Raw genomic sequence first — 25,583 nt, forward strand, 5'->3', positions numbered from 1 at the left:
TTATACATGACAATTTTCTGTAAATTCACCATTCATTGCATCTGGCTTAACACAGAGACATCCTTCTCTACTGAATGAATATACAATATATGTATGTGCTGCCTTCAATTTGGCATGCAACTAATACATTAAGAAATGTTTACGATGACCATTCCGACTAAAGGTTAAAGTGTTGTTGATTGATCAACAGATCTTGGAATAATAATGAGTTCCACAGTTGGATGTGTTAAAAAGGGTTCCTGTGCGGAGATAACAAAGGCACATGTATAAGATTATGTGTACTTCGTAATTAACTGCTGTGTCCGACCCTGTAGAGCTGCTCCAGTTCAAAGTCGACATATACCACTGTTCCTGGCCAAGGGCGGAAGCACAAGTTATTTATGATCAGAAAGTATATAGATGACGAAGCAAGATCTCAGAGCTTCTGACATTTCGCTTCCTGTTTTATCACAGGAGCAAGTGCTCATGACACATCACCAGTCCTGTGAGCTCATCATAAGTCAAGTCAGTCACAATGCAAGCTCGGGGGCCACTGGAACTCCTAGGTCACCGATTTGTTTTATGATAAGCTCAGTGGGCTGGAGAAATGACAGAAATATTCAACTCCTGTGATAAAACAAGTCGGAAAATGTGTTACCTCAGAAAGCAGCAGCTGTGAGCACCTGCTGTGTCGTCTCTATAGTCACTTATCATAAGTTACTTGTGCATCATTCTCTGGCCAGGAGCTGTGGTATGTGCGGACCATGAACTGGTGCAGCTTTCTGTGGTTGGAAACAGCAAATAAGACAGTACATAGCAGTACCAGATTTATAAGATCTCACCACAAGAACATTATTGTTTTAGCACATCCAATTGTCAAACGAATTATTACTCCAAGCTCTATTAATTAAAATGTACCTTGTTTGTGGGACCACCCTATTATTTAGTAGCATCTGCATTATACCTTGTCAGGGTAAAACATATCTCAAACATTGGCTGGTTATGTTCACATATTCCTGTCTTCACTGACTGATCAAACGGAGAAACAATTGAATATTTCTGGACTCTTATTATTAGAAACGTACTTCTCATATGTAGCTGTGACAAAGAAGGCATAGATTCTTGTATGTCGATGATGGCGAATTTGCATTATTAGCTCAGGTATTCCCAGTCTTACATGATTCAGTAGCCATAGCAGGGTATGGTCATCAGTGGTGTCTGTAGATATAGGAATACATTACAAAAACAGTAGATCATAGCGCACAGCATGTAAAAATTAAGCCAAGAGCACATTTTGGAATAGGTCTCCTTGCCTTAAAACATGACTCCTAAGGAAATCATACTTACTGTTTATCTGACTACTTAGGGAAAAAAAAAGGTTCTTAACAGGACAGTGGCTAATCCAAGACTTTGCCATCAGGAAAATCTAATTGAAGTAAATAGGACCATAGATAGAAACGTTTTTTGGGAAAACAACAGAGCACAATAACTGAGAATAACAACTTTAGTATGCACAGGGTAACTCATACTAGGGTTATTGTTCCCGAAATATCACAACTTACCTGGGAAGGTCATAACAACGTCACAATTTTCAGTGGGCACAGTCCTCATCCAGGACTTGTGGGATGTGATATACCGGCCAGCTTGGAGTAGGCGCTTTCCGAAAAGCTTATCTGTAGGAACATAAGAGAGAGTAATCAATACAGCTAACAAATATTATAGTGGAGGGGTCATCATAATATGCTCATCCATACACCATAAAAAAGGTACATAAAACTATTGCTCCATACGGCACAAAAATATTTGATTGTCACTTAGACTGAATACAGCACTTTCTTAATTATGTCTTTTTTTCAGAATCAGGGAGTGACACCATTGACTAACGGCCACTGTGTGCAGTCAATAGATTAATTGATAGGGGGATGGAGGTAGGCAATAAAGGCCCCCTCCTCAAGACTACAGTAGACTACTGTACTTTGTCCTAAATGACTATTACATATATGATACAAAATGTTTGGTGCAATTTGGTTATTATAATAAAAGTCAATCATAAATTGGTATAAGTGCTTACATGGGGCAGCATATTGTGGTGAAAAATTGCGGGCAGTTAGAATCTATGAAACACAGAATGACAAAACTGCATATTGTCAGTAATTACTGTACAAGTATCATCCTAAGTGCAGAACCTGGAAAATCATACACAGGTATGATATTGGGACAGCGCAAAGGTCAATGAAACTTGATAGTGCTACTTGTGAAGATGCTGGATATATATAGCGCAGCACGTCCAGCCCCTGCTCAGCAGTTTAATGGTTAATCTCAGCTCAGATTCAGTCTGAATGCCAGCCAAGTGTCTCCACGTACTAAGTATCAATCTAAAGTATTATTTCTAAGTCTTCCTTCAAGAGTAGTGTTAGTCAATAATCCTGTATGGCAACCACAGATGTAGTATTATTTACTGTCAAAGAAAATGATTTAGGACATGAGCGATGCCGCCTAACCGATCGGTAAAACTAGACTAATTAATAGTAAGTCTATTAGTCTAATTAGTAGTAACCCTAATTAATACTAACACTATCATAGTGCTACTTTTAATTATTTTAATAACATACACTGGCAAAACCAGAGCAATGTCATAGTTGGGGGTAAGCAATCAGGATATTTGCCCCACGTCCTGGGGGTAGAGAGTGGGGAGGGTGCCTGTGACAGGGCATTTAAATTCAGTACATGGAACCCTTAGTGATGGAAAGCCTAGCTACAGCTCTGATTTGAGCAGTATACCAGCTAATGCACAGAGCCATAATTGGGATTTTTGTCTAATACATGCCTCAGAAATCTATAAACAGTAGTGCACACCCATAAGATGACAATTTATACAGTATTTCTAAAAAAAAACATTAATGATATTTATAATAATAAAATGGTTCTATTAAAAATACATAATATTTATATTAAGACAATTGTTGCATATTTTAAAGAGGACCTTTCACCAGTATGAGCATGTTAAACAGGCCGCATCATGAAATAGCGGCTGCCTTGCTGAATAAAACAGAGTTTTCGGTTTTTTATTTCCCATCTCAGTTGCAGAGATGTTGGCTTGTAAAATCCAGGTTATAACTTATGATAAGCCCAACAAGGCATTACCAGAGACCATATAGATGAGTGCGTCCTACAGCAGCTGAGCACTGATCAGTGACGCACATCACCGATCAGCATCTATGCTCGCTTTTGGCCAGGACTTGTATTTCCCTGTCCATTCCCCCCCTCTTTGCACCACATTCATGCGTCCTACAGCTGTCAAGCGCTGATCGGTGACGCATATCACGGATTGGCATATCCGGCTGTTGGGGTTTTTTTTGTGTGAAAAAAGAATCAAATAAAAATAATTTAGATTAGTTGATAGGGTTAGATTCGGGACAGTAAAAATATACTTTAGCGATCAGCATCTACTACAGTATTTTTTCTGTATATAGTCAGGGTTAGTGTCAGATGGCAACGGGCTCTTAGTAAAAAAAATTATTTTACGGACATCCGTTTAGCAAGTTTGTTTTTCATTTTACAAAATTTTCATATTCTTTTTATTTTATTTTTATCTTTTTATTTCTAAATTTTTTTCTTCTATTCTTTTTTTAATTCTTTTTCTTCTAAATAAAAAAAGTTTACACCAAACACTCACACATCTGAATAAAATTTGGTACACACACGGAAATGTGAAAAAATGTCCCACTCATCCCAAACACAGTCCGGATAGTGATAATGAGGGAGAGAGTGCCACCTTCCTTTATTTTACCTCCTCCTCTAGTGATACCGAACTGCCACACAGACGTCCCAGGACACAAAATTAACTAGCGCCCACCATTCATAACCCCCTACGGACCTCACCATCCAAATATTATGAGCTACAGATTCCTGATTTTGTGGTGCAATCAGGAATCAAGTTTGATATTACGGCCTCACAGAAATAAGACTTTTTTTTGTAAGTCTTCTTCTCTGAAGATTTTATAAACTTCTTGGTTTCCGAGACAAATTTGTGCCACCAACAATTATTGGCCCAAAACCCCACTTCATCATTTTCTAACTGGACCCTTGTAGACGCAGTAGAAATTATGAAGTTTTGGGGCATTGTCCTTCACATGGAGTCCTTCGCATCTCGTGTTCCGCATGGCTATGACCCATAAATGCTTTGAGGCCATGCACAAATTTTTGCATTACAAAAATCCTCAACAATTTTTCCACCATCATGAAGCAAAATATGTCACGAAAAAAGTCTCAGAATCAGTTGGATCCGTTGAAGCATTCCAGAGTTATTACCACATAAAGTGATAGTGGTTAGAATTGTAAAATTTGGCCTGATCATGAATGTGAAAACATAACTGGGGGTTAATGCATACTCTAATGCATGTCACATTAACAAAAGTAAAGCAATCCAGTTTCCAAAGAAAAAATTGTTTTCTGGATTTTAATCCCTTAAAATTTGCATACACGATAAAACCATCTGGGTGTAGTATGCGAGGATAGGGGGAGAACCCAAAGCAATTGTTTGGAACACAGATCACATTCTTAAACTTGGTCAGACCAAGTTTAATCCCATCCAACCACAGCAAATTTTTGCTTTTGTGCATTCATTTTTTCACCCTTAATAATAATAATAATCTTTATTTATATAGCGCCAACATATTCCGCAGCGCTTTACAGTTTAACAGTTTCAAACACAAAAGTCATAAGTAACAACGTTAACAATACAATAATTAAAGCAAAATAAGACGACCCTGCTCGTGAGAGCTTACAATCTACAATGAGGTGGGGGAGATACAAAGTACAGGTGTGTATTTACAATGATGTATTTACAATCATGGTCAAGCCATCTTCAGGGGTTGGGGAATAGATGGGGATAGTGAATGGGCTACACACAAACATAACATAACTTTGATTAGTGAACGTGATAGGCCGCTCTGAACAAATGTGTTTTGAGCGAGCGCCTAAAACTATGCAAATTATGGATGGTCCTAATATCTTGGGGTAGAGCATTCCAGAGGATTGGCGCAGCACGGGAGAAGTCTTGGAGTCGGGAGTGGGAGGTACGGATTAGTGCAGAGGTTAGCCGAAAGTCATTTGCAGAGCGCAGTGGTCTGTTAGGCTGATAGACAGAAATGAGGGAGGAGATGTAAGGGGGTGCCGCACTGTGGAGAGCTTTGTGGGTGAGAACAAGTACTTTGAATTGTATCCTGTAATGAATGGGCAGCCAGTGTAACGACTGGCGAAGAGCGGACGCGTCCGAGTAACGATTAGCCAGATGGACGACCCTGGCTGCTGCATTAAGGATGGACTGGAGAGGGGCACAAGTTTTCTTTATTTTTCTGATGACATTGATGTATAAGGGGTTTTTGTGTGTCATTTTGACTTACGATATTGATTTCACCATAAAATGTACTTAAAAATGGAGAACAAATTTTTCAATACCAATAAATGGTGAAACTAAATATTCAATTCCGCCATTTTTTTTTTTATGATAGAAATACCAAATGTGTACTTTATTTATAAGGTAAGAAAAAATAATACAGAAATGTGATATTTAATAAGAATTGTTTTATCTGAGCTTCTAAAATGCACAGCAACAGTTATCTTTTAAGGCATCATTAGAATGGAGATGCATGGTCGACTCGACCACTGATCCATTGATTCCCTAAGTGGATTTTTTCTGGAAGCCCCAAAAAAGGATGAATGGAGCTGCGGTCAGACATCAGACCTGCTGCTCCATTGTAAAAAAGGGATAAAAGTCCCCCATTCTTCTTTTCCAATGGTTATATTCCACCGATCATGTGGAATCCCTTGAATGCAAACTACCGTAGTTGTACATCCCAGTTATAGTGTGTGCACAGTAGATGTGCAGGAGCCCCGTGTTTTACAGTGGACACTCCAGTATAACGGGGACACTGGCTAACAGGTATTTGCACATACTATAGCTCTAGTGTGGCCCCTAGAGTCCATTCCGCAGGTGGGTCCCAGACACCGAGATTATGTATTGTAAAGCATATGCTCATAGTTAAATTCTAGTTTTATATTTTCCTTATAAATAAATGAGCATATGCACTAAAGAAACATTGTGTCCAGTAAATGTTGTAATCATAATCCAGTCTAAAAGCTGGCAGCAGGATCATTCTAACCACAGCAATAAAATCATCGACATCTGATCTCTACCTGAAAAATAAAGCTTCTGAAAGGCTACCAACTATGCAGAACTAAGAAAAGAACACTTTCTTGGCAAAATTCCATTTGGGTTAAGCCATTTTTTGCTTTTAATTAGCAAAAAAACAGCAAGGGATACGTAGTATTTAGCTTAGATACTGTTTACATATTGCAACCCAAGCTCATTTTTCTTCTGATTATTATGCTCCTCTATTCATATTTGGCCCCAATAGGAACAAATGAAAAATATAATCTTCTCTGTGCAATATAGTGAGACAGGAATAGCTACTGAGCCAGGCTAAATAGGAAAAGTATGCGAGATAAGAGCATACGCAGACCAAGCAAAATAGCACTGCATAATAACATGTAACCTGTACACAAAATATCATGGCTTATACGATATACAGTAGGTTTCCAGCTGTTACAGTTTAGCTGTAGAAAATGGCCAGTTTAAGGAAAACTATGCTTAAAAGGTTTTCTTCCCCAGGGGAAACTTCTGGCAAGCAGTGCAGCTTGCAGAATGCTAAGGCCTCGTTCAGACATGGACTGTTTCTCAGACATCTGAATTTGGCCTTACAGTGTGTAACGTATACTCTGTTAGGATTTGGCTCAGCTAAACAGATTGTGTGAAGGTCCTATGATTGCATACCTGTGGCCATGTAATGACCAGATTCTCATCAGATTCTCTCAATAGAACATTCTTAGCCACTTCTCGTGGATGAGATTCTAAACGGCTGTGACGAGTACGCAAATCACATATTTCTAGTCATATGTTGACCACTGGACTGACTAATAGAGCAGAATTTTAACAGTGTGCAGATTACGCACTATTCGTATTCGGCAACCTACCCTACTTGTCAAATGTTCGCCTAGGTGGGGGAAAACCTTTTTTAAGGACATGGATGCCTTTGGAAGGCCTTTTGTCTACTTTGATACATGTATTTTTCGCTAAAATGTGTTTCTGCTGTAATTAAAAGTGTTGGACTTTCACTTTTACAGCCTCAATGTATCATAGTACATAGGAGACTGTGGAATGGCTAATAAACCAGCAACAGAGCATGTTCTGATGGCTGAGTCCCTAATGCTTATTTCTTTAATCCTGAACTCCTCTGCTATGAATCAGAAGATTGTTCAGAAGAAGAGAGGGAAAGAGCTGTCTTATGGATTCACTGGTGACTCATTCTACAGTCTGCTTTGTACAGTGATGCATAGAGGCTGTAGAAGTCCAACTGTGCTATATGTTTAAAGAAACCCTATCGAAAAAATGATTTCAAGCCAACAATACGTGCATTTAACACTAGAAGTTCCAGAGAGGGGTAATTTAACATTTCTACCTTTGGAACCTTTGGAGCTCGAAATTTCTGGGACTTCTAGTGTTAAGTGAAAATAAGTATGTTTGGTAGATGCCTGATGGACTCCATAAAGGTACCTTCACACTAAACGACGCTGCAGCGATCCAGACAACGATCCGGATCGCTGCAGCGTCGCTGTTTGGTCGCTGGAGAGCTGTCACACAGACAGCTCTCCAGCGACCAACGATACCGGTAACCAGGGTAAACATCGGGTTACTAAGCGCAGGGCCGCGCTTAGTAACCCGATGTTTACCCTGGATACCATCCTAAAAGTAAAAAAAAAAAACGCTTCATACTTACCTACCGCTGTCTGTCCCCGGCGCTGTGCTTCTCTGTACTGGCTGTGAGCACAGCGGCCGGAAAGCAGAGCGGTGACGTCACCGCTCTGCTTTCCGGCCGCTGTGCTCACAGTGAGTGCAGGAAAGCACAGCGCCGGGAACAGACAGCGGTAGGTAAGTATGAAGCGTTTGGTTTTTTTACTTTTAGGATGGTAACCAGGGTAAACATCGGGTTACTAAGCGCGGCCCTGCGCTTAGTAACCCAATGCTTACCCTGGTTACCAGCGAAGACATCGCTGAATCGTTGTCACACACGCCGATTCAGCGATGTCAGCGGGAGAGCCAGCGACCAAAGAAAGTGCTGGCCTTCTAGCCCCGACCAACGACATCACAGCAGGATTCTGATCGCTGCTGCGTGTCAAACTGAACGATATCGCTTTTGTCCTACCCCTCCCCTTCTTTCCTACCCCTTGTGTTGTAGTATGTACCCATCTTCTGCCCTCTTTTTACTTCTTTTCCTTTTCTGTTCCTATTACTCATTGAATTGCACATCTTATTGGGAGTTCAGAATATTTGAAATTAACCTGAAGTTTGTATTTGAGTTTGTAATATTCTTGTAAAATTCCTATAATATTTTAAAAATAAATAAATATGTATATCCGTGAAGGTATCCATACACTACCATGTTAGAGATATAAATATTTTTATTTTCTGCATAAGGTATGTCGGTAGCAAGAAAAGTTTTAATAAAATTTAAGGGTACCGTTCCTACAGTGTGTACGGTATTTGCTGTGGAATTCCACATCAACTCTGCAGTGGCACTATATATTCTAAATTGTGTGAATATCACTGAATTTCCAACTGTGCAATGCTGAGGCTATACTTTACACCGTAAGGCGCGAAATCCAGAGTAACATCTGCAGCTAAACTGAAAAGCTAGGGAATTCTAATCCACGCGCTGGTCAATTTACACTGCAGATATTCTTCAAAGCACGTGCATAGGATTTATAAAAATCTCATGCACAACACTGGTGCTGTAAAACACAGTGGATTTTCAGAGATAATCCACTGCTTTTAGAGCCTTGTGTGAAGATACTCTACCAAAAAAAAGCGTGGTGCACAAACCAGAAGAAACGTGTAGGGACTCTCATTGGTCTTCCAGTAGCTAACTTGCTACCGGCCGTTCTGCGCTGGTTCTAGCTCAGCATGCCCAAACATTTCAGTCCTAAAGCTGGATCTAAACGTGATTTTGACAGGGCTACAGTTGGATTTTTTTCCGACAAGCTTGTGACGGGTGAAGTACCTTGCGAGTTAAAAAGCAACCTCAACCACATGCATTACGGTATGCCGCCGCGTAGCAGCAACACAGTAGTGACAATGAAGCCCCAGCCTTACACAGAAAGCCAGTCATTGAACATACAGTGGCTTACAAAAGTATTCACCCCCTTAGCTTTTTACCTATTTTGTTACATTACAACATGTGTTTAAATATTTTGTAATCCGATTTGTGTGTGATGCATCAGCACTAAATAGTCTAAGTTAATGAAGTGACAAAAATACAGGCATTAATTACATTTATGGGATCAAATAACTAAAAATTGGGACGTGCATATGTATTCACCCACTTTGCTATGAAGCCCCCCAAAATTTTGGGTGTGAGCAATTACCTTCACAAGTCACATGCTTAGTGAGAGGAAGACCACCTATGTAAATACTAAGTGTCACATGGTCTGTCAGTACATACACACTTTTTCTGAAAGGCCACAGAGGCTGCAACACCATTAAGCAAGAGGCACCCCTAACCAAAGAACACTATGAAGACCAAGGAGATCGCCAAATAAGTCAGGGACAAAGTTGTTGAGAAGTACAAGCCAGGATTGGGTAACAAAAAAATATCCCGATATCTGATGATCCCCAGAGCACCATCAAATCCATTATCATCAAATGGAAAGAACATGGTACCACAACAAACCTGCCAGGAGAGGGAATCCCACCAAAAGTCTCAGTCTTGGCAAGTAGTGTATTAATCAGGGAGGCACCATAGATAACCCTGAAGGAGCTGCAGAGTTCCCAAGCAGAGACTGACACAATAACCCGTACACTCCATAGAGGTGGCCTTTATGGATGAGTGGGCAGAAAAAAGCCGTTACTTACACACTAAAATTGTAAGGCTTGTTTTGAGTTTGCCAAAAGATATGTGGGAGACTCCACAAATGTATGGGGGAAGGTTCCCTGGTCAGATGAGACCAAAATTGAACTTTTTGGCCACCAAAGTAAACGCTATGTCTGGTGCCAAACAAACACAGCTCATCACCCCAAGAACACCATCCCCACATTGAAACATGGTGGTGGCAACATCATGCTGTGGAGATGTTTTTTGGCAGCAGAGAAAATGGTCTAAGTCCAGGGTAAGATGGTGCAAAATACAGGGATTTTCTTGAGCAAACCTGTTTCATTCTGTCAGTGATCTGAGACTGGGATGAAGGCTCACCTTCTAACATGACAATGACCAAAGCATACTGCTAAAGGAACACTAGAATGGTTTAAGGGGAAACATGTAACTGTTTTGGGGCGGCCAAGTCAAAGCCAGACCTTAATCCCATGGAGAATCTGTGGTCACTCTTGAAGATTGCTGTTCATCAGAGGAAACAATGTGGCAAAATCCCAGTGGAAAGAAGTGGAAAACTTAAAGATTCCAAAGCAACTTACAGCTGTAATTGCTGCAAAAGGAGGCTCTACAAAGTACTGACTTTAGGAGTGAATAGTTATGCACACTGAAGTTGAAAGCATATTTTTTACATGGACTGATGCAAACCTTTAAAAAAAAATAAAAAACCCTGAAATTCTAGGTTGTGTGAGGTAGCAAAACACGAAACATGTGAAGGGGGTGAGTACTTTTGCAAGCCACTGTAGCTACAATACATAGAGTTTGGAAACATTATTTTCCCTTCTTGATGTGCCTAGACAAGTTTTTCTGCTATAATCATAATGTCATGTACATATTTTCACTTGTCTTACTGAAAAAGTCATCAAATAAACAGCTATGCATGAGGGGGGAAAAATATAATCCTTGTCATGCAATTCATTGCCACGAGCCATTCTTATGTCTATTTCCCAGGTCTAGTGTCATTGCACAGTTCTGCAAAATAATCTAAGCATTCAATAACTATCCTATGATTGAACACATTCAATAAATATCATTTTCTGCACACACTTGGTAACTTAGGATACTTCCACCATGACAAAAGTAGCTGCTATGCACAGGACTTACAGATATTGCACTTGCCCAGCTCTTGACAGTGAGATCTCTTCAGACAGCTTCCCACGTCAGATGGCCAAAGCCAACAGGTCCATTTACCGCTACGTACAGACACTACCCAGACGTGTGGCTCAGAAGATAAGGAGCTGGGGTGAGAATGACAGATGACTGGCACACATACTGAACACTTAGTTACACATTGCCTGGCACAGACACCGCTCACGTGAGCGCTCTCACCCTCCAATGATTACTATGGTGAATGCAAGTGCAAATCAATGAAAATTCACAACAGAACCCTAGATGCTCAGAAAACTAAGTTGGCTAAATCTGGTTAGGCGTTGCATAAAAACTGACGATTTCAGTGCCGTCTACGACATTGGGATTACGTCAATTTTTAAATGCCTTATTAGGGTATTTTGAGCTATTAGAAGGGATGTTCTCAGTTGCGTTTTCCATCATGGCTACAAAATATATATATATATACAGTGGGGCAAAAAAGTATTTAGTCAGTCAGCAATAGTGCAAGTTCCACCACTTAAAAAGATGAGAGGCGTCAGTAATTTACATCATAGGTAGACCTCAACTATGGGAGACAAACTGAGAAAAAAAAATCCAGAAAATCACATTGTCTGTTTTTTTATCATTTTATTTGCATATTATGGTGGAAAAGAAGTATTTGGTCAGAAACAAAATTTCATCTCAATACTTTGTAATATATCCTTTGTTGGCAATGACAAACGTTTTCTGTAAGTCTTCACAAGGTTGCCACACACTGTTGTTGGTATGTTGGCCCATTCCTCCATGCAGATCTCCTCTAGAGCAGTGATGTTTTTGGCTTTTCGCTTGGCAACACGGACTTTCAACTCCCTCCAAAGGTTTTCTATAGGGTTGAGATCTGGAGACTGGCTAGGCCACTCCAGGACCTTGAAATGCTTCTTACGAAGCCACTCCTTCGTTGCCCTGGCGGTGTGCTTTGGATCATTGTCATGTTGAAAGACCCAGCCACGTTTCATCTTCAATGCCCTTGCTGATGGAAGGAGGTTTGCACTCAAAATCTCACGATACATGGCCCCATTCATTCTTTCATGTACCCGGATCAGTCGTCCTGGCCCCTTTGCAGAGAAACAGCCCCAAAGCATGATGTTTCCACCACCATGCTTTACAGTAGGTATGGTGTTTGATGGATGCAACTCAGTATTCTTTTTCCTCCAAACACGACAAGTTGTGTTTCTACCAAACAGTTCCAGTTTGGTTTCATCAGACCATAGGACATTCTCCCAAAACTCCTCTGGATCATCCAAATGCTCTCTAGCAAACTTCAGACAGGCCCGGACATGTACTGGCTTAAGCAGTGGGACACGTCTGGCACTGCAGGATCTGAGTCCATGGTGGCGTAGTGTGTTACTTATGGTAGGCCTTGTTACATTGGTCCCAGCTCTCTGCAGTTCATTCACTAGGTCCCCCCGCGTGGTTCTGGGATTTTTGCTCACCGTTCTTGTGATCATTCTGACCCCACGGGGTGGGATTTTGCGTGGAGCCCCAGATCGAGGGAGATTATCAGTGGTCTTGTATGTCTTCCATTTTCTAATTATTGCTCCCACTGTTGATTTCTTCACTCCAAGCTGGTTGGCTATTGCAGATTCAGTCTTCCCAGCCTGGTGCAGGGCTACAATTTTGTTTCTGGTGTCCTTTGACAGCTCTTTGGTTTTCACCATAGTGGAGTTTGGAGTCAGATCTGTTTGAGGGTGTACACAGGTGTCTTTTTATACTGATAACAAGTTTAAACAGATGCAATTACTACAGGTAATGAGTGGAGGAAAGAGGAGACTCTTAAACAAGAAGTTACAGGTCTGTGAGAGCCAGAAATCTTGATTGTTTGTTTCTGACCAAATACTTATTTTCCACCATAATATGCAAATAAAATGATAAAAAAACAGACAATGTGATTTTCTGGATTTTTTTTCTCAGTTTGTCTCCCATAGTTGAGGTCTACCTATGATGTAAATTACAGACGCCTCTCATCTTTTTAAGTGGTGGAACTTGCACTATTGCTGACTGACTAAATACTTTTTTGCCTCACTGTATATATTTCTGGAGGGTCTATTACATGGACAGCCAATAGATTTCAATGAGAATTGTACCAAGTTTTATATCTACCCTATAGGTAATGGGCACAGGAACACTTATCAAAAAGGGACTGTCCAATGCTCATTTGGCGCCCAATTACAGATGTCAGCGCAGTCATTCCTATTGAGCGGTGCAACACACATATTAGGAAAATATTTGCTCAAGTTTTTAACACACCTGTGTTTCTCTTTTTGTATGGAGATGTCCGTTGGGAGTGATCGACTTTCCATATAGTGTTATGTTGTGAGGGCATTACTAAGATTGCTTCTGATCACATTTAACACACACAGCAAAAGCCACGGCTAGTAAAACTGTAACCCTGGATGGTAGCTTCTGGCAAGTGTAATGCAGCATGTCTTGTTCAGAGGAAGTGTAGTAACCAAAGGTAAGGCCAAGCTGTGGTATAGGACTTTAATGAGAAATGCTATGTAGGAAAAACATTGGGCGGTCGCACATAATTGGTTGCAGCCATATGTATCTAATAGGGTTCAGAAGTGATCCAGGATAACAGACCTTTTTATGGAATTTTTCTGTCTAGTGCAGGGACTTAAAGCGTGACACTGAAATCAGAAACTACTGCTCAGCATGAAATATGTTAGGAATGCACAGTGACAATCAGATTAGGAAAACTAACCCCAGAAATCTAATCATGTTTGTGACTGTCAAGACTAAAGGCCCCGTCACACACAGCGACGCTGCAGCGATACCGACAACGATCCGGATCGCTGCAGCGTCGCTGTTTGGTCGCTGGAGAGCTGTCACACAGACAGCTCTCCAGCGACCAACGATGCCGGTAACCAGGGTAAACATCGGGTAACTAAGCGCAGGGCCGCGCTTAGTAACCCGATGTTTACCCTGGTTACCATCGTTAAAGTAAAAAAAAACAAACGCTACATACTTACCTACCGCTGTCTGTCCTCGGTGCTCTGCTTCTCTGGTCTGGCTGTGAGCACAGCGGCCGGAAAGCAGAGCGGTGACGTCACCGCTCTGCTTTCCGGCTGACCGGCGCTCACAGCCAGACCAGAGAAGCAGAGCACCAAGGACAGACAGCGGTAGGTAAGTATGTAGCGTTTGTTTTTTTTTACTTTAACGATGGTAACCAGGGTAAACATCGGGTTACTAAGCGCGGCCCTGCGCTTAGTTACCCGATGTTTACCCTGGTTACCAGCGAAGACATCGCTGAATCGGTGTCACACACGCCGATTCAGCGATGTCAGCGGGACCTCAACGATCAAAAAATGGCCCAGGCCATTCCGACACGACCAGCGATCTCACAGCAGGGGCCTGATCGCTGGTACGTGTCACACATAGCGAGATCGCTACTGAGATCGCTGTTGCGTCACAAAACTTGTGACTCAGCAGCGATCTCGCTATGTGTGACGGGGCCTTAACAGCCAGAAGGGGGGTATAAGTGGATTGTCAACCAGATCCCACCACTGTCATCAGTTTGTCAGGGAAACACAACTCCACTGCCGCCAAAAGTCAGGACAATAGCACAATTGGCTGACGAGTGATGGACGAGGTTGTGGCTGCTTCTACTACTAGGCCATTTATTGGGAAACTCACAGCAAGCATATGGTATATACACCTCCGATTCCAACGCACAGAATATGTATATATGGCACTTCCATACGGTCACTGCCAATTCCACAATAACAAAAGAACTGAAACACGACTAGCTGGCACCACGAATCGTTTATCCAGGCTGATTGGACACCTGTTAGATAGCGTATGGCTTCAGGGGTGCGGTTTACAGAGCAAGAGGAACAGAGCTATTACATTTTACTTAATCCGGAAAGGTAGGCAGTGGTTATAAACAATATATACAAAGAGGATACAAAATAGGAACAAAGCAATATGGTATATACAATTACATAAAATAAAAAGGAATAACAAAAAAAAATGAATAAACCTTATACCACGGAAATAGCTCAGAGCTTAGTGGAGGGAAGCGGTACGATTAGGACAATTCACAGAGATGACTTCCAGAAGGAACAAAGACAGAAACCCAAACGTTCATATTTATTGGCTGATTGTGAGATGTGCTGGGTCTTTCAAAATATTGGGAGATTCCCAACTTACAAGATCTCTTTGCCCCTTGAGATCCCTGGCGGTAGATACTGTTGTCATGTTTTATCGCGATTCTATATCTATAGAGACTAAACATGGCCGGGATAGCACCATCTATTTATTATTATTATTTATTGTTATAGCGCCATTTATTCCATGGCACTTTACATGTGAGGAGGGGTATACATAATAAAAACCAGTACAATAATCTTAAACAATACAAGTCATGACTGGTACAGGAGGAGAGAGGACCCTGGCCCGTGAAGGCTCACAATCTACCATCTATCAGACCGTTATTAAGTTAGAGGAGTTAGAAACGCCTTATGGTGCTGTGAGTGAATACGTTATGTAAATTCCTTCGCTATGACACCAAAAATGTATCTCCCATAAATATCGAATCAATGCAAAACCCCCAATATTCATATCTGGACACCGGAGACAGAGTGTCTAACTGCAATTGTCCAGTTACATCTGATGATGATAGATTTTTTCACTTCTCTACCTCTTGAATACAAGGATCTCAGACTTTGTGTCTCTTTCCCAGCAAAACTCTCTGCTGTAATTATATGGTCAACGCAGGAGGTCCCCACTTCAATGGGGGGTGGATCGGTGTGCGGGCGGGTGGATTGGTGTGCGGGGGGGTGGTTCGGTGTGCGGGGGGTGGATCGCAGTGCGGGGGGGGGGTGAATCGGAGTGCAGGGGGGTGGGATTGGAGCACGGGGGTTGGGATTGGAGCACAGGGGGAGCGGACAGGAGAACGGGGGAGCGGAGCACAGGACGGAGGGGAGCGGACCACAGATCGGGGGGGCGATCGGTGGGGTGGGGTGGGGTAGGGGCACATTAGTGTTTCCAGCCATGGCCGATGATATTGCAGCATCGGCCATGGCTGGATTGTAATATTTCACCAGTTTTTTAGGTGAAATATTACAAATCTCTCTGATTGGCTGTTGAAAGTGAAACTGCCAATCAGAGCGATCGTAGCCACGGGGGGGGGGGGGGGGTTGAGGTGAAGCCACCACCCCCTGGGCTAAAGTACAACTCCTCCTGTCCCTGCACGCCGGGTGAAATTACAGTTAACCCTTTCACCCGGCCTGCAGGAACGCGATTCCGCCATGACGCATACGCTGCGTCATGGGTCGGAATGGCACCGACTTTCATGACGCAGCGTATGCATCAAAGGTCGGGAAGGGGTTAATGCTGCGTATGCAGCATCAATAGTAAAAAGATCTAATGTTAAAAATAATACTAAAAAAACGTTATTCTCACCCTCCAACGTGTCGCCCTGTCCTCGGCACTGCAAGCGGCAGGTTCCGGTGCTAAGGATGCTATGCGGGAATGACCTGCAATAACGTCACGTTCATGTGACCGCGACGTCATCACAGGTCCTGCGCTCATACCAACCCTGGGACCCAAAGCTGCCGCGTGCACAGAACACAGGCGACAGGACTACAAGGGGCCCCTCGGAAGGTGAGTATATGTTTCTTTTTTATTTTTTAATCTGTTAAGTACGTGGCTGGGCAATATACTACGTGACTGGGCAATATACTACGTGGCTGGGCAATATACTACGTCGCTGGGCAATATACTACGTCGCTGGGCAATATACTACGTGGCTGGGCAATATACTACGTGGCTGGGCAACATACTACGTGGCTGGGCAATATACTATGTGGCTGGGCAATATACTACGTGGGCTGTGCAATATACTACGTGGGCTGTGCAATATACTACGTGGCTGGGCAATATACTACGTGGCTGGGCAATATACTACGTGGACATGCATATTCTAGGATACCCGATACGTTAGAATCGGGCCACCATCTAGTTCTTTTTATATTTTGATAGATCAGGCGCTCACAGCTCGGCAATGACAACCCCGCGATCACCCTAAGGATAGGTCAGCAATGTAAAAATAGTGGACAACCTCTTTAAAATAGTACACAAATGAAATGAGCCTAATACCAGAGCTTCAATATAGCTTTTATTTTATTTCATTTTTTAGAAAAACAAAGACTCTATTTTTTAATTTGAGAAGAAGGGTGAGGGGGTAAAAAAAAGACAAAGAAGAAGTACTTACAAAAAAAAAAGGAGACATACTGTATGTGTCAGGATATTGGGAGAAATGGCTGCCTATCTAAAGTGTATGGCCACCTGAAGGGTACGCAGAGCTCATATCAGTCTGAGCTTTCCCTATAATGCCTTGGTCCATCAACTCTGAGGTGGTATGGAACCATAATATGCACGAGGCATTGTATAACCATGCCAAAAAATCCTCGCAGGTGAGTATCTAAAACTTTGACCATACATACTACCAGTTACTATGGGAAAAACGGATCTATCCATCTATGGTGTTAGGAATATTTTTTTTCCCCCAACAGCCTTCTGTGATTGTTCTCACCTTAAGATTTTATACAGTTTGGTCATTTATATGTAAATTAGAAGACCCTCAATTGACCTAGACAGGTGTAAATGGATAATATGCAGCAGTCATGAAATTAATGGGGCAGATAAATGAGTACAACTCATAGTAATATAGTAACATAGTTAGTAAGGCCGAAAAAAGACATTTGTCCATCCAGTTCAGCCTATATTCCATCATAATAAATCCCCAGATCTACGTCCTTCTACAGAACCTAATAATTGTATTATACAATATTGTTCTGCTCCAGGAAGACATCCAGGCCTCTCTTGAACCCCTCGACTGAGTTCGCCATCACCACCTCCTCAGGCAAGCAATTCCAGATTCTCACTGCCCTAACAGTAAAGAATCCTCTTCTATATTGGTGGAAAAACCTTTTCTCCTCCAGACGCAAAGAATGCCCCCTTGTGCCAGTCACCTTCCTTGGTATAAACAGATCCTCAGCGAGATATTTGTATTGTCCCCTTATATACTTATACATGGTTATTAGATCGCCCCTCAGTCGTCTTTTTTCTAGACTAAATAATCCTAATTTCGCTAATCTATCTGGGTATTGAAGTTCTCCCATCCCCTTTATTAATTTTGTTGCCCTCCTTTGTACTCTCTCTAGTTCCATTATATCCTTCCTGAGCACCGGTGCCCAAAACTGGACACAGTACTCCATGTGCGGTCTAACTAGGGATTTGTGCAGAGGCAGTATAATGCTCTCATCATGTGTATCCAGACCTCTTTTAATGCACCCCATGATCCTGTTTGCCTTGGCAGCTGCTGCCTGGCACTGGCTGCTCCAGGTAAGTTTATCATTACCTAGGATCCCCAAGTCCTTCTCCCTGTCAGATTTACCCAGTGGTTTCCCGTTCAGTGTGTAATGGTGATATTGATTCCTTCTTCCCATGTGTATAACCTTACATTTATCATTGTTAAACCTCATCTGCCACCTTTCAGCCCACGTTTCCAACTTATCCAGATCCATCTGTAGCAGAATACTATCTTCTCTTGTATTAACTGCTTTACATACGGTAGTTTTGTATCATCTGCAAATATCGATATTTTACTGTGTAAATCTTCTACCGGATCATTAATGAATATTTTTTTCACCATCTGTATACTAGTGTATTTGATGCGTTGGTTTCACAGTGACTACTCGTTACTTCGAAGGCTCGGTGCACACTGGAGTCAGGGAATTTTATAGGATTTTGGGCAGAGGTGACCGGAGGTTTTTTTTCATGGATCCCATTGACTGATAATTGGTCTGTCAGGTTATTTTTTTTTAAATTGCAGCAAATTATGGTATTGTGCGCTTCATGGTCGGGAAGAAAGAAGGAGCCCAGTGAGGAGGTTGCCTAAAAAGTACAATCTACACATAGTCCTATATGCAATATCACAGAATCGTATACACAGCTACAGACCTACAGTTCATGTGTGTGTACATGACACCATTTGGATGACTTTATATGTAGGGACTTACTGGAAACATGTGGGATTTACAATGCCGACAGTATATGAAGCTTTCTAACTGGAAATCTCTTAATCTCAGGCAAATGCACTGGAATGAAGAATGAGTTTCCAAGAAGGCGACTCAGCACAAAACACACTGACATCATCCTTATTCCTACAGAAGAAATAGTGCAATTGCAGCAGGACACACCAATAGACTCCGAAGAGAAACACAACCCAATACATCCACGTCAGATCAGACGGCCCCAGAACACACAACCTACATCCAATATGTATACAGTACACACGTACTTTGTGAAAATGTATGTCCTGTAATATCATTGATCGGCGCTCGTTATGAGCAGATTATCTGCTCATGTAAATGGGCCTACACCTTTGTTCACGCTCATGCCGAAAGCAGATGCATAGCTAACTATTAGGGTATGTGCAAACGTCAGGATTTCTTGCAGACATTTCCTGAAGAAAACCGGAAATTTTCTGCAAGAAATCCGCTTTTTTTTTTTTTGTGTTTTTTTCCCGGTTTTCTTAGCATTTTGCAAGCGAAATTAACTTGCAGAATGCTAAAGTTTTCCAAGCGATCTGTAGCATCGCTTGGAAAACTGACTGACAGGTTGGTCACACTTGTCAAACATAGTGTTTGACAAGTGTGACCAACTTTTTACTATAGATGCAGCCTATGCAGCATCAATAGTAAAAGATAGAATGTTTAAAAATAATAAAATAAAAAAAATGGTTATACTTACCTGCAGACAGCCGATCTCCTCAGCGGCGTCCGTTCCTATAGATGGTGTGTGTGTGTGCAGGACCTTCCATGACGTCGCGGTCACGTGACCAATCTCAAGACCTCGACGTCATCGCAGGTCCTTCACACAGAGCATCTATAGGAACGGAACCGGCAACGTGCACCGCTGAGAGGCAGGAAGATCGAATGTGAGTATATCACTGTTTTTTATTTTAATTCTTTTTTTTTAACCAATTATATGGTGCCCAGTCCGTGGAGGAAAGTCTCCTCTCCTCCACCCTGGGTACCAACCGTACATAATCTGCTTACTTCCCCCATGGTGTGCACAGCCCCATGCGGAAAGTAAGCAGATCAATGCATTCCTAGGTGTGCAGAATCACCGCAATTCCGCAAATTTAATGAACATGTTGCTTTTTTTTCCGCAATGCGATTTTTTCGCGGAAAAAAAGGCAACATTTGCACAAGAAATGCAGAATACATTGTAAATAATAGGAGGCATATGTAAGCGTTTTTTTCGCGGTTTTATAGCGAAAAACGTGAAAAAAACGCGAAAAATACTGTACGTGTGCACATGGCATTAGGGTTCTCTCCTGATACTGGGATAAGGACGTCAAAACTTTTGGATTGGGCCCAAGATATATTTGAGGATCTTGCTCTTGCTCTACAGCCCAATTTAGAGAAGTCAGCAGAAATCGCACACACTATATGACATAACCACCGTAAGAAGCGTACTATAATTATACACTCGCCAGTCGCCCCACAATCATTTTTCAAGTACTTGGTTCTGACATACTAACAATAACCTTTGATAAAATGCGTATACATGTTCCTGCATACATTGGTGGAAGCAGGCTGTAGAGCCATGAAGCGTGTCCATAAGCGAACACTGCAGCGGCAGTACGTTCAGGTCCGGGCATTTTTGCATGCGGTGAATGGACCTAGATCCCTGCACCTGATTGGAGAATTGTGTGTCTGGGACCATGAGTCAGTCCTCTGGACCATGAATTGTTCCATTCATGCTGCTGGGAGGAGTCGCAGTAATGTGACTGCGGTACAATGTGTGCGCTATCCTTCTCACAAAGTCACACAGAACAGCACCAGACTTAACCCATGCAGTGCCAGGGAGCTGAAGGCTCAGCTATGCAAACAGTGTTCTGCAAAGCGGAAACAGCTGATGTCTTGTACGCTGCAAGGCAGATGGCTCAATTACCGCAATTGTAGATTGGACATTTGCTTCATTGTGATCGATAATTGTTGCTTTACCACAAAACCTCAGTGCATTAAACCATCCGAGGGGATTAAAGATAAATCGTGAAGAGAATACGTGCCAAAGTAAACCAGCCATCGCAATACCCTGCCTCACACAGGTAGAAGGCCTCATTCAGACGCCGTGGTTTTTCTTCCATAATAAAACCCCGTCTGATGTTCATCAGTGTTTTGGATCTGAAGTCAGTGTGCCAGTCTTCCCATCAATGTTCTCCTATTCATTACTTTGTTAGTCACAGACAGACCAGTTTTTACTTTCATGCCATCTTTCTGCTCTGCAATTTATTATGGACCCATAGATTTGCAGGGGTAATTTTGATCCGTAACTAGAATTAAAAACTGACAAGTCTCTGATTATTTTGTGGAAGCGCCTTCCACAAAAAACATGGATGTCTGAACAGCCCTATAAACTATAATGGGTATGTGATCTAGCCATGAATAACATAACGTCTGAATGAGGCCATATAGGACAACCAAGGGTGGTTTTAAATATGCATCACCAACAAGAGACATATGATATATTATTACATTATTAATCTCAACCTAAATACTCCAGAAGGGATTAAGGGATTAAAGGTGTCACCACTGAATGTCTAAATATATTATATATATATATATATATATATATATATATATATATATATATATATATATATATATATATATATATATATATATATATATATATATATATATATATATATACACACACACACACGTGAAGGAAAAACAACCTTATACCTGATAAGTTACCTGACGTGGCAGTGTTGCACACTCAGGTGGGTTACAGTCACTGTCCTGTAACGTTAGTTACTCGTCCTGCAGTGATGCACAAGACCCCTACTACAGTCTGATGCCTGTATTGTTCCCTCACTTCTGCCACCAGGGGAGAGTCAGGAGACCCTCTCAACACATTAGATGGTAGCCTGGTATCACTATAGTTGGAGGGTTCGTGAAATACACATACAAAGGGAACCTGACAGCAGACTCATGGTGCCACAAAAACAAACAACATCTATGAGACACTGGCCCCATATTTTTTTTTTTATGCCAGATTTGTCAAACTCTGAAATGCTGTATCATTTCAGATATAACATTCTGTACTTTTAAAAGACGACCAGGTACAATACGGCTAGGATGACTAGTCCAAGAGGTTGTTGATCACCGGTGGCATCTCTTGGACCTTCTCACAGTGACTGACAGGTCTCTCAACTTTGTGTACAGAGGCACACCTGTTAGATTAGGAGTGTGGGCCTGGCAGAAGCTACCGAGAGCCTGCCTCTTGGACTAGTCATTCTAAGGCTGCTTTCACACATCAGGTTTTTTGTTTCAGGCGAATTCCGGTTCTTCCGATAAAAAACGGAATAGAAAACCGGAGAAACCGGATCCGACATTTCCCCCATTGAATATTATTGGTGCCGGATGGCCCAGCGTTCCTTCCGGTCTGATGCCGGATCCTGCGTCAAGTCGATTCCGGCGTCTGGAAAAAACGTCTACTGTAACGTTTTTTGTCTCCGGCGAAGAAGCCGGAAAGGCCGGATCCGGCCTTTCCGGCTTTTTACAACAATGCATGTCTATGGACGCCGGAAAGCGCCGGATCCGGAAAAAGTCGGATCCAGCTTTTTACACTGAGCATGCTCAAAAAACTTCGATCAGCCCCCTGGACTATATATAAAGCAGGGCCATGAGGCCTTCAGCCATTTGCAGCCCAAAAGCAGAAGAGCCAACACCCTGCCACACCCTGCCAAGACAGAAGGAGCCAGAAACCTGCCCGAGAGCCTGCCACAGAGCCGAGAGCCTGCCACAGAGCCGAGAGCCAGCCACAGAGCCCAGAGCCAGCCACAGAGCCCAGAGCCAGCCACAGAGCCCAGAGCCTGCCACAGAGCCCAGAGCCAGCCACAGAGCCCAGAGCCAGCCACAGAGCCCAGAGCCAGCCACAGAGCCGGGAGCCTGCCACAGAGCCGAGAGCCTGCCAGAACCCAGAGCCAGCCACAGAGCTGAGAGCCTGCCACAGAGCCGAGAGCCTGCCACAGAGCCGAGAGCCTGCCAGAGCCGAGAGCCTGCCACAGAGCCCAGAGCCTGCCACAGAGCCCAGAGCCTGCCACAGAGCCCAGATCCAGCCACAGAGCCCAGAGCCTGCCACAGAGCCCAGAGCCAGCCACAGAGCCGAGAGCCTGCCACAGAGCCAAGAGCCTGCCACAGAGCCGAGAGCCTGCCACAGAGCCGAGAGCCTGCCACAGAGCCGAGAGCCAGCCACAGAGCCCAGAGCCAGCCACAGAGCCCAGAGCCAGCCACAGAGCCCAGAGCCAGCCACAGAGCCGAGAGCCAGCCACAGAGCCGAGAGCCAGCCACAGAGCCGAGAGCCAGCCACAGAGCCGAGAGCCAGCAGCCATGTCTTCGGGGAGCCCTCCTCCTCCTCGCCGTCAACGCACAGAGGTTAGTATGAACCTAAGGTGTGTGTGTGTGTGTGTGTGTGTTGTTGTGAATTCTGTGGCAGAGCTCCCTCCTGTGGTCACAAGTGGTACTTCGGCTGATTCTCTCTATGAGCTTCCGTTGGTGGAGGAGAGTGGTACTGCGGCTTCTGAGTTTCCTTCCTCAGGTGATGTGGGGAAGTCGTTAGGTGCTGCTCTATTTAACTCCACCTGGTGCTCTGATCCTGGCCTCCAGTCAATGTTCTAGTATAGGACTTGCTTCCTCCTGGATCGTTCCTGTGGCCTGCTGCTCTGCATAGCTAAGTTCCGCTTTTGTTATTTTGTTTGCTGTTTTTTTCTGTCCAGCTTGCTTATTTGTTTTTTCTTGCTTGCTGGAAGCTCTGGGACGCAGAGGGTGTACCTCCGTGCCGTTAGTTAGGTACGGAGGGTCTTTTTGCCCCCTTTGCGTGGTTGTTTGTAGGGTTTTGTGTTGACCGCAAAGTTACCTTTCCTATCCTCGCTCTGTTCAGAAAGTCGGGCCTCACTTTGCTAAATCTATTTCATCTCTACGTTTGTCTTTTCATCATAACTCACAGTCATTATATGTGGGGGCTGCCTTTTCCTTTGGGGTATTTCTCTGAGGCAAGGTAGGCTTATTTTCTATCTTCAGGCTAGCTAGTTTCTCAGGCTGTGCCGAGTTGCATAGGGAGCGTTAGGCGCAATCCACGGCTGCCTCTAGTGTGGTTGGAGAGGATTAGGGATTGCGGTCAGCAGAGTTTCCACGTCTCAGAGCTCGTTCTATGTTTTTGGGTTATTGTCAGGTCACTGTATGTGCTCTGGCTTCTATGTCCATTGTGGTACTGAATTACCTTATCATAACAGTGTGTATCATGTATTTTTTTATCTTTCACCGTAGGAAGCTGATGAGGCTGAGTCCCCAGGAGAAGAGGTGGTCCCCGAAGATGAGGGAAGGGGTGGAGAAACCCACGGAGAGGGCTCACAATTGGTATGTATCTGTGATGTATTGCGGAAACACACCCTACACTACACACAAAACATAACACTAGATTCTTACATCAAAATACATAGAAACTGATACTTTCAAACCTCACACAACACATACAAAACATATATATCACATGGCACACAACACATAGAATGGCTACCAACAAGCACATAATTTTTTATTTTTCTCTTCTAGAGTTCTGAATCTGGTGCCCAAGCAATAGGTCCTTCCAGTGGCTCCCAGGGTTGTCGGCGACATTCGCGTGGCGGCCGTCGTCGTGTAGGTTTTTTGTTATTTTTTGGGTGGAGGTTAGCAATGTTTCAAATTTGTTGTTAATTTTTTTCCCCCTTTACAAACAGGTTTCACAGCGTGCTCCAGATTCGGACGGTGAGGAGGTCGGCCTTGATATTGACCTCCTCATCGATCTTGTCAGAGACAGGGAGCCGTTGTGGAATATGGGTGACCGCCGCCATGCTGATCTCTCAGTGACCCGTCGACTCTGGGAGCAAATCTGCTGTGAACTGATTCCGAGGTGGGAGGACCTAGATGTTCAGGCCCAGATTCAAGAACGTAAGTATCCTCAGTTCAGTTTTGGTGATGCATTCTAAAATGCTGTTTCTAATCAAGTTGTCTTTCTCCTATTTTAACAGGTGAGCGGATTGTGAAAAGGTGGCGGTCGATCAGGGATCGCTTTAAGAAGGAGTTCAATAAAGAGATGCGGGCCCCGAGTGGATCTGGAGGACGCAGGAGCACGTACAAATACGCAAGGGCCCTGTCGTTCCTCAGGTCAACAATGGTCACCCGAAGGTAAATATTACCCACCACATGCACTAATGTTTTACATGTCTAACCTCTTTTGCTCTTTCAGCCAGGGCCATGCAATGACAGTATATTAATTGTTTGTTTCTCTCTTTTTCCACAGTACCGTTGGGAGCACTCAAGAGCCTGCAGCACAATTGAACACTTCTGGGGCGATCCCTCAGGAGGCTGTTGTGAATTCTGTGGCAGAGTTCACTCCTGTGGTCACAAG

The 25,583-nt window shown here is 43.1% G+C and overlaps 1 protein-coding gene across 1 annotated transcript in view; it reads right to left on the reverse strand.

Annotated features, from left to right (window-relative positions):
- ANO8 (anoctamin 8) overlaps positions 1-25,583 on the reverse strand; it is a 128,569-nt gene that overhangs the window by 65,399 nt on the left and 37,587 nt on the right. Inside the window, exons 2-3 of the mRNA XM_069767686.1 lie at positions 1,542-1,652; positions 1,065-1,197 (exon numbers count right to left, since the gene is read on the reverse strand). Of these exons, the coding sequence (XP_069623787.1) occupies positions 1,065-1,197; positions 1,542-1,652 (244 nt within the window). The remainder of the gene's footprint in view (positions 1-1,064; positions 1,198-1,541; positions 1,653-25,583) is intronic.

The sequence above is a fragment of the Ranitomeya imitator genome, chromosome 1 (genome assembly GCF_032444005.1).
Source record: "Ranitomeya imitator isolate aRanImi1 chromosome 1, aRanImi1.pri, whole genome shotgun sequence".
Lineage (NCBI taxonomy): Eukaryota > Metazoa > Chordata > Amphibia > Anura > Dendrobatidae > Ranitomeya > Ranitomeya imitator.